The sequence below is a fragment of the Pholis gunnellus genome (genome assembly GCF_910591455.1).
Source record: "Pholis gunnellus genome assembly, chromosome: 21".
Classification (NCBI taxonomy): domain Eukaryota; kingdom Metazoa; phylum Chordata; class Actinopteri; order Perciformes; family Pholidae; genus Pholis; species Pholis gunnellus.
In genome coordinates this window covers 13742535-13755082 of record NC_136548.1, presented here as the reverse complement: position 1 = coordinate 13755082, position 12548 = coordinate 13742535, and the positions used below count along the sequence as shown (strand labels likewise).

At 44.0% G+C, this 12548-nt stretch overlaps 1 protein-coding gene across 1 annotated transcript in view; it reads left to right on the top strand.

Moving 5' to 3' along the window:
• adam12a (ADAM metallopeptidase domain 12a) overlaps positions 1–10206 on the top strand; it is a gene marked incomplete at both ends in the record, with an annotated part of 63640 nt that extends 53434 nt beyond the window's left edge. The window contains 11 exons of the mRNA XM_079183298.1: positions 1500–1589; positions 1735–1930; positions 2018–2126; positions 3092–3290; positions 4202–4279; positions 5236–5344; positions 5470–5605; positions 5841–5955; positions 7158–7400; positions 9875–10038; positions 10137–10206. Coding sequence (XP_079039424.1) covers positions 1500–1589; positions 1735–1930; positions 2018–2126; positions 3092–3290; positions 4202–4279; positions 5236–5344; positions 5470–5605; positions 5841–5955; positions 7158–7400; positions 9875–10038; positions 10137–10206 — 1509 coding nt within the window. The remainder of the gene's footprint in view (positions 1–1499; positions 1590–1734; positions 1931–2017; positions 2127–3091; positions 3291–4201; positions 4280–5235; positions 5345–5469; positions 5606–5840; positions 5956–7157; positions 7401–9874; positions 10039–10136) is intronic.
• Positions 10207–12548: the final 2342 nt, after the last annotated feature.

The window sequence follows — 12548 nt, the reverse complement described above, 5'->3', positions numbered from 1 at the left end:
TCCCCAGAGTAAAAACAAATATCGGCGCAGAGCTCTCGTAATTCAAACACGGTCTTCAGAAAATGAGCTTAGAGATATGAGTGTGAATTTATTCATTCCTCTGCACTGAAGAAGTGTTTGGGAAGAGGCTTGTCTGATCGTGGTACAATTCACTGAGAGGAAACATCGCTGGCAGCTCTCCCTGTCAGCCGGTGAATTATTTAAATGACTCTGCATTGGCATGCACATACGTAATGGTGGCACACGTTGCTAACTGCTGCGACTGTGGGATGATAAAACAGTTCATCGTGATGCAGCTGGCAATCTGCAGAAGCAGACTGACAATAACTGCATTTTGAAATATGAAGGCGACATCTATAATGATAATAGCCTACGTGAGAGAATGCCTCGTTGTCTCTCGCGATGTGTTTACACCTTTATGCCCAGCGAGTCTTTCTGTGAGCTGAAAGTGGCCTTGTCCTTCAAAACAAAGAACTGTCAAAAGCCTCGCAGGCCTGAGCCAGCAGCGATAATAAAGCTCTCCGCTGACTTGAGCGACGTCATGCCAAACCAGGCCAGATCAGAGTTCTGAGACAGCACCTCTTTCCACCACTAAAAAGCCTCATTAAAAAGCCCGGGTCCTATTCCCCACAATCACAGGCTACTTCTGTTCAGCATGACTCCTCCGCCTCCTTTGGCCCCGGGGACCATGGGAAAGGCCCTTTAATGGATCTCAGGCTGAAAAGAGTTCTGGGAGGCCCGTCATGTCAGCTGTGTGAACCCTGCCAGCTCCGTCCGTCTACTTCCTCCTGACTCTAGCTGCACTCGGCTGAACAGTGTGTTCAGACCGATGCTTTAATGGCAAGAGGGAGACCGTCCAGTCAGCCTGCCTCTGTGTGAGATCATACATGCACATGTCTAACTCCGGCCTGGGTAACTCCGCAGGGTAGTGAAAATATCCTGCTGGTGAAGTTAGGAAGCAGATGTGAAATGTGGCTCTTTTCAGATACTTCTTTGTAGTCCTGTTTTAAAAAATATGAATTCTTACATCGAGCTGAATAAAAAGTTTCAATAATCTTGAATTTCTGAAGTTGAATTGGTTGTATCAAGTCTCTTTGGCTAATTTAAGGTCAGATAGTGTCTGATGTTATGGCAACATTTTGCTTGTTTATTGAGTTTTTTTTTCAGTGAGTCCTTCTTTGATTCTCTTCTATTAAGTGTTCTGTTTCCCTCACCATCCGGCTTGTGTTTCCGGGGGTTTAAACGAGTTTGTAAGTCGTCTCAGATGGAAACATAGTTTTTTAGAGAACTAGAAACTGCTGTTTCCTTTCCTCTGCCAGGTTTCTTAGTTGTTGCTGAATACAGTCCTGTTAGGGCTGCATCCTCTCTGATAACAAAATCTGAACATGTGCTCTGGAGGTGAAATATGATCTCTTTGTGCTGAGTAAATTATTCTTTGCTTTTGGGCCCCCCTCACTTACATCCCGTTTCTGTGCTTGCCTTCTTTTTCCATTATGAAGGAATGTATGAATCCCTGCTGCAACGCTTCTACCTGCACTCTGAAGGGGGATGCTGTTTGTGCACACGGACAATGCTGCCAGGACTGTCAGGTATGATGTGTTCTGATCAGCCAGCCATGATATCGTTGGTTTTTTTTTAAACCATCCTGACACAAAGCTCACCACATATTTGTCGAAGCTTCCCTCTGGGTGTTTGTCCTCATGACTGTTGTTTGCTGTCAACATTTGAGTGTAGCTGAAGCCAGCAGGCACTCCGTGCCGTGAATCCGGTAACTCTTGTGATCTGCCTGAGTTCTGCACCGGCACCAGCCCTAACTGCCCCTCCAACGTCTACCTGCATGACGGCCACGCCTGCCACAACGTGGACGGCTACTGTTATAACGGCATCTGCCAGACTCACGAGCAGCAGTGCATCACGCTGTGGGGACAAGGTATGTGGAAGGCCACCTCGCTGGGGCACACTGAACGGTTCAGTGACCGTCGCCCAGCTTTTTAACGCGTTTCATTGTGTTTTGCAGGAGCAAAGCCAGCTCCGGGCATCTGCTTTCAAAGGGTCAACTCAGCAGGAGACCCCTATGGCAACTGTGGCAAGGACTCCAAAGGCTCCTTTGCCAAATGTGAAGCACGGTAAGCTCTGCATTACCATAGAATCCAATAAATGCATTTAATTGTATGTCGTGGAATGCAGTGGGGCTTATACTGTAAACAGTTGATTACAGTATAATCAGTTGTTAGGAGCGCCTTAGTTGACAAGTAGTGACATCGGACGCTACATAACTCCATCGTCTCGGGTTCGATTACGGTCTCGGGACCTTTGTTGTATGTCATACGCCTCTCTCCCCATTTCTACACTGTCATATGTCAAATAAAGGCAAAAAGGCAACATTTGAATCAGTTGATTCATCAATTAATTGTTTGAAAAGCAAAAATGCAAATGTGTTATCATCCTTTTTTTATTTGAAACTCTGTTGTACTCTCACTCCAATTAATACTTAAAGCTGAAGTGATTTTATACATTTATTTATTTAGTTAAATTACCTAAAACCATATAGACACAGCTGGAAAAACTAGAAGAAAAAAACAGTTGGCAATATTGTCAATATGATTGTACAAGCTGCTGAAACTGAAAACAAAACTAATATGAACAATACAGAAGCAAAAATGTTTCCCGTTTTAAATATAAATTGCATTTTTGGCGTATTTGACTGTTTATCAGATAGAAGAAGTAATTTGAAGATGTTACATTGGTCTCTTGAAACTTGGGATGTGCTGTCCTCTTCCTGATATTTTAAAGACTTTTAATAATAATAATAAAAAATAACAGACACGTCAAACGATGGAAATACTCATTAGTTGCAGCCCTAATTGAAGGTTACAGAGTCACTTGGTGAAATGCAGGTCAAATCGTTCAGCTTGTGGAATGAAAACAGCACAAACAAGCTGCCTCTTCGGCACGTTCTCTAATTAGACAGCAAGAGTGAGTGAAAGAAATAGAAATAGAAAATAATTGCATAGGCACACATTTGGGAAAACAGTGACAAGTTATTCAATTATCACATTTTTATTCTCCCTGTTGTTCGTTCTGTTTACAGAGATGCTAAATGTGGCAAAATCCAGTGTCAAGGAGGAGCTAACCGCCCAGTAATTGGTACCAACGCTGTTTCCATAGAGACAAACATCCCCTTGCAGGAAGGGGGAAGGATTCTGTGCCGAGGCACACACGTCTACCTGGGCGATGACATGCCCGACCCCGGCCTGGTCCTGACGGGGACCAAGTGTGGAGATGGACTGGTGAGAGCTGAGGCCTGTAGAGACACACTAATCAATCCATTGTACAGCCGGTTCATGAGCACTGGTGGGAAGCAGTAAAGCACATTAGCTCACGTACAATATAAAGGTACTTGTACACGTTCCGTTATTTACAAAGCACATTTTATTACAGAGAAACTCAATAAATAAATAAAAATAAACAAAGAAAGAGGCATAAAAAGACAGACTTGATTTTATTTCCCTTAAGTGAAGCATTCGAATACCTTTACCACCACTGATATATGACAATAGCGATCTCTAAGACTCTCTGAAAACATAACGTAGAGATGTCGCCCGAATGCTGGGAAATAAGAGTGGAAAAAGTGATGCGGAGTGACAGGCCATGACTAAGCCTTTCTATGAGGTTCTTCAGGGTGTGTCATCTTGTCATTTCAGACTCGCTCAGCCTCAGACACTGAATCGACTTACCATTATTCAGTCTGTTTGGCATCTTTAAATGGTCATCAATTCAGACATGGGTCCCCTCAATGATACCGTGGCTCCATTTAGTCTAAACGACTTCTCTATGAGCCGCCACCCTGAAAGAGGATCCGGCCTCTGCCCTCATCTGTCAAGGATTCTGACATTGCTCTCTGTGCCCAGTGCTGCCAAGTTCATCGTCACATTCAGCCGTGATATATATTTGGACGTTGTGCCTTTTAAGGAGCCCAAATGAGCCCACATCGTCTAACTTTTAAAAAGCCGCCTTGACGTATTCTTGTTTACTGAATTGTCTTTCATGCCGTGCTGTTTTATAGCTGAAGTGGTTTGTCAGTAGCAAATTTAAAAGAACCCCAAAAGCTGGATCTTTTCTCCTTAAAAGATTAAAGGTTTAGAGTACAACTGAATCTGTTCTTCATATTGTCAATATTTAATGTCTTTGTCTGCTTCAGATGTGTCTGAATCGTCATTGCCAGAACGTCAGTGTCTTCGGCGTGCACGCGTGCTCTGCCAAGTGCAGCAGTCGAGGGGTGAGTACAGCACCTTCCATCCTGTTTTAGAGACGTGAGGACCTGATGTGATAGCTGTCTACCTCAAACCAGTCCCAGTTGTTTTCTTAATATCCCGTTCCTCCTTCACACAGAAGCACGGCAGCATAAATAAATAAAAAAATAAAAATAACAATGTACACGGTGGGTAGGGAGCCATTACAATGCCTTGCAATCAATCATTCTGGATGCTGAAAGGCTCAATCAATTAGATGTAATGGCTTCATTTATGCTCGGCTTTAAATGTCATTCATCATACTCTCAGGCAGTCGTCCTTGTCCCAAAAACTGTGTTGAAATCTGAAAGCCAGGCTTTATTTGGCCTGACGCTGGGTGCAATGACACACAGTTTGACTTTGAGCTGGGGTGCATGGATATCGGCTCTTTCTAAAATGCAGCCCATCAAATGTCGATGGGTGGTCCTGTTTGAGATGAAATATGTGGCTGTGGGATATCACTGGTAGGTCCCAAAGGCTTTGACTGTGACTGGTAACGTTTCATCAAAGCTACAGAGGAAGCCGTTTTTACTGTCTCCTAAAACTGAAACCTCTCCAGAAGTTATACGGTCATATTTGTTTGTCTAGTTCCAATTAAGACATATCTATGATGCTCTAGGGACTGTTTCACTCGCAGAAATAAAAGGATGTTGCTCCTCAAGGAGACAGGACACCCCCGCATGTACAGATTAGATCAAGATGTTGCCGTCACCTGCTCTATATTACCAAGCTAGGGAATCCTCTTAGACGGTACCATTCCTCCACTCTGCAGGGCAGGAAGACGAGAGAGAGAGAGAGAGATAGAGAGATAAAAAAAAATGTGGAATGAGGCAAAATGTCTGCTCTGGTTTTGAATCTTTGCCATGTGGAGCCTCGTAGTTCTGGCTGGTGGTTGACTTTCTGCCTCATCTAACAGTTAATTGTCCTTTTTAATATGCTGCAGGTGTGCAACAACAACAAGAACTGTCACTGCGAGGCTCACTGGGCCCCTCCCTTCTGCGACAAGGCGGGTCTGGGAGGGAGCGTGGACAGCGGCCCCATCAGATTAGCAAGTGAGTCAACTATCGCAACACCGGAATAACTCAACGGTGACAGATGCAGTCTGGCTGTCGCGTGTAGTGCTGGAAGGCTGTCGTCTCTGAGACCACCTGTTATTTCCGTGTGTGTTTCTGAGCAGACAGTCGGAATCTGACAGTGGGCATCCTGGTGGCTCTCCTCACGGTGCTGGGAGCTGGTCTGATCATCTGCATGAAGAGGAAAGCTCTACTGGGTCTGCTCTCCACCAGTAAAAAGAACCCAATTGAGAAGCTCAGGTGCTTTTTCATCATTTTGTAATAATAATTGTAACGTTTAATTTCTTTTTAATGTAGAAGCATTTGTCAAAAGGAAAATATCAGTAATAGATTCTGCTGAGTGGGAACAATTTTTACAATTGCGGTGTATAATTATGTTTGATTTTTATAATTTGAAATATATTACCATTATAACTGACGTATGATCAATACAATAAAGTGTATAATTACTGATCATTTCCTCTTTAAATTACAGATCAGTAAGTGCTGCAATCAGCGGACCGTCGGCTCCGAACCCGCCGCCGTCGTTGAGCACGACGTCTCCATCGCGACCGGCCCCGCCTCCGCCACACAGAGCCGCCATCTTCAAGGTCACTAGATCACACGTCTTTGCTGGCCCGTTACGAACGCACAGATAGACATCTCCTGCAGATGGATTTTTGTACAGTGTCTTGATTCCTAACACATGCGCGGGATCACCAGCAGACGATCCACGCTGTAGAGTATTCTCCCTGGAATGCCGCAGCTGTTTCGTTGGCAGGAATAATTCTCAACAGGATTGACGTGTGGTTTTCTCACAAATGGCAGCTCATTCAAATCCAATTAAATGATCCCACTCCACGTGGACGTGTGGAGGAGGTAGCGATAATGGAGTCAGTGGTGAGCAGTGTGTTCACAATGCATTTCTTGTCATTAACAGCTGCCTGTTAAGAGAGAAATTGATTTATCGGCCCGTTTCTCACATGAAGAATGTTGATGCGGCGGCTTACTCAAGATATAAAGTCACCCTGTTGCTGATACATGCAAGACAGAGCAGGATTTATTAATTTGTTGCTGTAATGACCTGTGTGTCTACAGCACAGAATGCCTTAACTACTCCATTACTGCCCTGACATGCTCTGTAATGGGAAGAGACCTGCGCTCGATGGAGCTAGGGGAGCTGAAATAAGAGGAGCCGTGTCAGAATTGACATTTGTGCTACGGGTTGCCCCACGAGTGAGGCAATATGCTGTGCATTACCATGAGATTGGTGTTTTCTGTTAGGAGCATGTGGTTTTCATTGAAGATCAACGGTAAGAGGAGAAAGGATGTAAGGCTGTTTGATGTAAGCACAGTGCAAGTGAGGTCATTTTCCAGTTGTCGGGAGCTGTGTTAAACCGCCGCATGTGTGCACGCTTTTGCACGCGTTAACATTGTGTGTTTTTGAGTTTTTCGCACATCTGGCCAGGTCTAAATACTAGGAAGACTCGTGTTTTTGCTTAATAGCGGGAGTGTGTGTGGGCTCTTTAGCTGGGTCCACCTTTGAATGAGGCCAAGCGGGTGCTTGTGGCACAGTATCAGTCCTCCCCCCTTTGATAGGTAAGCTGGAGGGGAGTTGGGGAATAGTGAGCCGGCGGGTGTGAGCGTTTGATTTACACTTTATCTTTTGACAGCATCAGGAAGAACGGCAGAGGACGAGGAGGAGGTGAACATGACTGTTTCTGATCGGAAGCAGACGGTTTCTCCTCTGGCTCTTCTTTCTGCTTTTAGACGAGGCATACTCTTGACTGTTCTGCGTTTCATCTCTCCGCAGCCTCACCACCGGGGGCCAGAGGCAGTGCTCCCACCGGCCGCCTACCCCTCCCACAGCCTGCGCAGACTGCCCCAGTGCCCCCCGGTTCACCTCAGCCACCCTGTTCCTCTGTCTCTCACCATGTCCCTCTCCCCTGGTCCCGGGCTGGCGAGACCCCCGTTGCCTCCGCCTCACATCCATGTCGCACCACGGGGGGCGTCCTTTCGAAGTGCGTCCCGCCATAACTCCTGCAGGATGGTCATGGTGAGTGACTTCCCTGTTCCCATTTTATTTTATGATGTTACTCACTGAAAACTCTGCTTGGTCTTGTGAGCTTTTACTCACTACTACAGCCCATAATACATAACCAGGGAAACAATGTTGTTGGCTGCACCTACAGTGTCATGATGTCAACCATTTTCACGGGTTCTTTCGTGTCCTATAAAAGCATATATGCATGTTGACAGTAATGTACTGTCTCATAAAATAACGAGCTTACCCGGGGAGCTAGCGTCATCGAAGCGAGACTTCACATCTACAATACAAACCACCACATGAATAATGAAAATGGAGCCAGCCATGCAGAGGGGGGCAGAGAAGATGAAACAGCAACTGCAGTGAGCAAGTATGTCCAAATATCACAGGGTGATATTAAATTTGCTGCCACCAATATTCCATGGAGTTTAGTTATGGCACTGCAGACTGTCAAAGTTGAGGGGAAGAGAAAGCCAGAAGTTCCTGGTATTAAATCCCTCTCACTCAGTGATTCTCTAAGACTTTTATTTGCTTTAATCCGGTTTGACTTGTACCCTGTGGGCAAGTGAGGCAGAGAGACCCAGAGAAAGAGAGAGAGAGAGAGAGAGAGAGAGAGAGAGAGAGAGGATCCAAAAGACAGAAAGACAAAGTGATCAAGGGACAAAGGGAGGCTTGAGGGAACGAGTCGATTAATCAAATATAATCAATACATTTTAAAAGTCATATTTCAGGCAGAAACTGCGAGCATTCGCTGGTTCCAGCCTCTCAAATCTGTTGAATTTTTTCTGTTTTATATTAATGCAAATTTAATACCGTTTTGTTCTGTATTGGTCGGAAAAAGTGAGCAATCTGAAAGTGTCACCTTGGCCTGTGGAGAGATTGTGCAGTCGTTTTCATTTCCAGACATTTTTGTTGATAAATCAACATAAAAAAAGGGGGAAAGTATCACCAATTACAAGTTAGTTGCAGCCCTTAAAGAAAGAGAAAATAAGTTAGATGAAAAAAAACAAAACGAGGACGAGATGCGGATGAAAAATCAGCAATGAGTTCCGGCCTTTACGGACAGCAGTAAAAAGGACGCCACAGGGGAGCTGAGGTCAAAGCGATGCCGCAGTGTGACGCTAATTAGAGGTGTGCTAAACAGATAATGACATTCCAGTCTTGTCCAGATTAATGGAGGGGTCTCAGAGGAGGTCTGGCTTCAACACACAACACTGCTCTGGGTGATATGATGGGATAAATCAACATTCCATAAAGAGCCTGACTCAATTAAGAAGAGATAAGAACTTTATTGATCCCACACCGGGGAAATTCAGAGTAAAAAAACAAAGGACAAAAACGGTGATTGAAAATGAAAGATCAAAACAAGACACGAATGAAATGACACAACATAACTATATACATGATATACACCTATATATTTACTCCTTCAAGTTTCACTGATGTGTTTTCAAAATGATCTATTGCTGTACTTGCCTATTTTTTTACACTATTGTTCAGCGACAGTGAGCATTAATAGTCACGGTAACACTTCTTCTAAAATAAGTGTATAGCGTGCGTTGCTTTAGAATAGAAGCGGAGCCGTTCAAAGAAGGAGCTCCATTTAGTTTTACAAAGGTTCGTGCCTGTCATACACCTGTCATACACCTGTAGTGCAGCAGCTCCTGGCACCGTTTCGACTTCAGGAAGTAGATTTTCCCACTCAGCTGCTCCTATTTAACGTCAAAGTGTGAAACTGAAAGTGACGCCCGTTGGAAGCAGAATTCGTCGACAGTATCTTTAGCAGCTGTTTGGCAGCTCCGAGGCATTGACAGAGCCTTCCATTTTCATCCCAGAGAGAAAGCTCTCTGCTGGGGGCACGGATGCACGGTCCGCTGGGAGAGTTTAGTTATTCTAAGTATGATTTTTGTGCCTAATCACCTGATCAGGCATGCTCTTGTCATTTGTCTGCATCTCTCTTTACTACCATTTGGTATTGTTCTGATATTTTTAGATGGAGCTCAAGTTGGCCCCGTTGCATGGCAGTACTGGCTGTCAATGAGATGAATGAGTAGCAGTACTTTAATACTTCAGATTGTCATGATACTTGACCTCGAGGATGCAAAAGGAGAGACAAATCATGCATTAGAGGCTTCACCGACAGCACAGAGTTTTTCTGTGTTTATGAATGATGGGTTTGAATCTGCTTCCATGGTTGTTTGGCTCCTTTACTCTGCGATGTTTGAGGAGGTTTCTCTGCAACCAAGAAGAAGAGCACGTGAATGGAGACCAGATGGGGGCTAGGTAGCAGGCCTTTATCATGATGTCTGCCTGCTGGAGATGATTCAAACCACATGACTCTTCTTCTCCTGGCAAAGTTGCGTGGGCAGGGCTGCCCTGGTGCCTCAGAGGAAGAGGAGGATGCGACAGGCAGGCCCGAGCTGTGAGTGCCACCTGGTGGAGATTCTCAGTTATTATTTCTATGTGTCTTGTTTTTTTGCCAGGAGTTGGAGAAGCCCAGTCCTCCTCAGAAGCCCCTTCCTGCCGACCCGAGGAGCTCTCGTCTGGTTCGAAGTTCCTCTGTAATCCAAGGGTCCTCTTCTGTTTGCGGCCCTGCACCCACACCTGGTGTGCCCAGACCCGTGCGCCCTTTCCCACACCCCAACAGGTGAGTTCAGAACATTCACCATATTCACGTAAAAAACAACACTGAGGCTGGTATCACTTGCTGAAAGATTATTTGTATCGCTCTTCTCCCTTCTCTAGACCCAGTCCCAAGCAACCACCAACACTACCAAAGCCTTGCATAATTGCCAACGTCAAATACAGCAGCTGAGAAGATAAGGGACGGAAGGGACAATGTTGTGATGAGACACTACAAGAAATTGCACTATGAAAACTCTTAAAAACCTTAAAAAAGATGGCGGAGTATTGAATGGGGAGATCTGCCGTGTCCCTTTTGGTGCTCTGTCCCTGAATGGTGCTACAAGTCTGTGCTCAGGTACATGTAAAGTATTTATAATCTGTATTTATTGCCACGCAGTGCACTGTGCCAGACACTTTTACTACACGGTAGCGACTTTGAATTTTTTATTTGTCGCTTTGCGTCGGTTTCACCATTTTTTTTTCCCGCCTCATCAACTGGTCTTTATCAAGGACAGTGACGGGAGATTTTTTTAAAAAAAGCCAATTTGGGAAATTCTGTTCGCAGAACATATGAAATATGTTTTAATGAAGGGAACCCTTTACCTGATGGTTTTGTTCTGTGTACTACAGGAAGGGCTGCAGAGTGTTTTGCAACGACAGATGAGAACAGACAACACTTGTAGTTCATGTGGAACCCAATGGGTTTGTTCTTGAAGGGTAATGCTCTCATTAGCACCGTTGCGTCAATCTGATGAGGCTTGAAACAACTGCAGAAAAAGGAAAAAGTCGTGTTACTGCAACAGTTCTGCAATTGGGGGCGAAGAGGGGCTGGTTGTTTTCACAGACAGCGGAAATTTCCTCTGCATTTATATTTCGGAAAGGTAACGAGTCGATTTGGGAAATGTCACTGATTTGCCATTTCCATTTCATTAACAAGACCCAAGAGGCTCCGTTGAGGGATCTGGGTTCTGAGGTATGAACTGAACATGGATCTAAAATGAGGCGAGATCAAGGAAGCATTCGTTCCTCAGAGAGAGCGAACGTCTCTGAAATATTGCTCCGCTAAAAGGTCATGTGTGTTTTTGAGCTTTTCCTTGTGTGCCTGTCTCTCCACCGAGGACTCTCTGTGTGAATAAATCACAGACTCAATGAGGACTTTCTTAAAGCTGTGGTCACGCAGGCATCATGGAGGCACTCGCATGTAAACAAGCCCGTGTCTGGCTGCGGGGCGTTCATGTGTGGAAATGGAACCGATTCGCTTGACAAGGACACATTTCTAGATCTTTCTTTCTGCCACTGAAGTGAAGTGTCATCCAAAACTGCGTGGCAGTTATTCATTTTCTATTTTTTTTTACCTTTTTAATTTTGGCTATTGGGATGAGGGTTTTATTAAAGCCAATATACACAATCCTACATGCATTGTATTTGTGGTAACTGAACATGTTTGCATATACATTCACACTGAGCAACTTTTCCTTTAAGCACAGCTCTCCATCACAAATATGTAGGCTAAAAAGTGACTTTGAACTTTTGTTACTTTTGATACTGTTATCTTTTTAATAATGCACTAGTTTTACATTCAGTGCTTTGTTTACTTTGCTTTTCAATGCTACGTGTCCACGTACTAATAGACAGTATTTGAGTCCTGTCACCTGACTGTATGTTATGTCCATAAGTTCCATTTATGTTGTGTTACAGGTGAACACATTTCCATGCAGAATGCTTTTTTTTATACAATGATTGTTTGATACATCATATGTAAAGAAAACACTTAAAGTGTCTGTGTCTGGTCGTGGTTTTTTTAACACTCATGCAGTTTTAGTTTTGCAAACTTTAGAACATTTGTCTTAGTGACCTTGCATGTTTTCAGCAAGAGTTGTGCCAGATGAAAAATCAATTATAGGAGAGAAACAATGATTTCTATGTTAAAAGCCCTTTTAACACAGACAATGGCAACTTCACTCGTCACTCATTTGTAAGAATACAAAGACTTCATACTGAGACTAGATTTCAGACTGTATCAAATTTTAAAACTACAATTTTTTTTGTCTCTACAAAAAGTAAACTTTCTGTCAAGAGCCTCTGGCATTTCTTTTTATGCTTCAGCAATTTGCAACCGGGAGATTGAATACTGAATACAGTAATTTAACATTCCAATTTCAAATTGCTTTTAACCATTTAACACCGACACCCGGGGCTTATTTCAACAGGCTGAGTCTTTGTCTAAAAGCAATTTGCTGAGGTCTTTGGGAGGGATAATGCTGCTTCAATCAATGCAGGTGTGGGACTATGTGCTCACTGTTGCCCATCAGGACATCATTTGCTGGTGCTGACCCGATGGAGTCAAGTGTGTGATTAAAAGAATGTTTTCTTTCTTTTTTTTTATACGATAAGGAAAAAAAATTGCTGATGAGAAATCGAAGTAGGTCCACACAATAACAAGGACACACTGATGAGAAGATCAGCAGACATTATCGAGTCACAAGGCTGCGGCTGCAGACAGATTGTATTTGGGAGGATGCTGGGATGTAA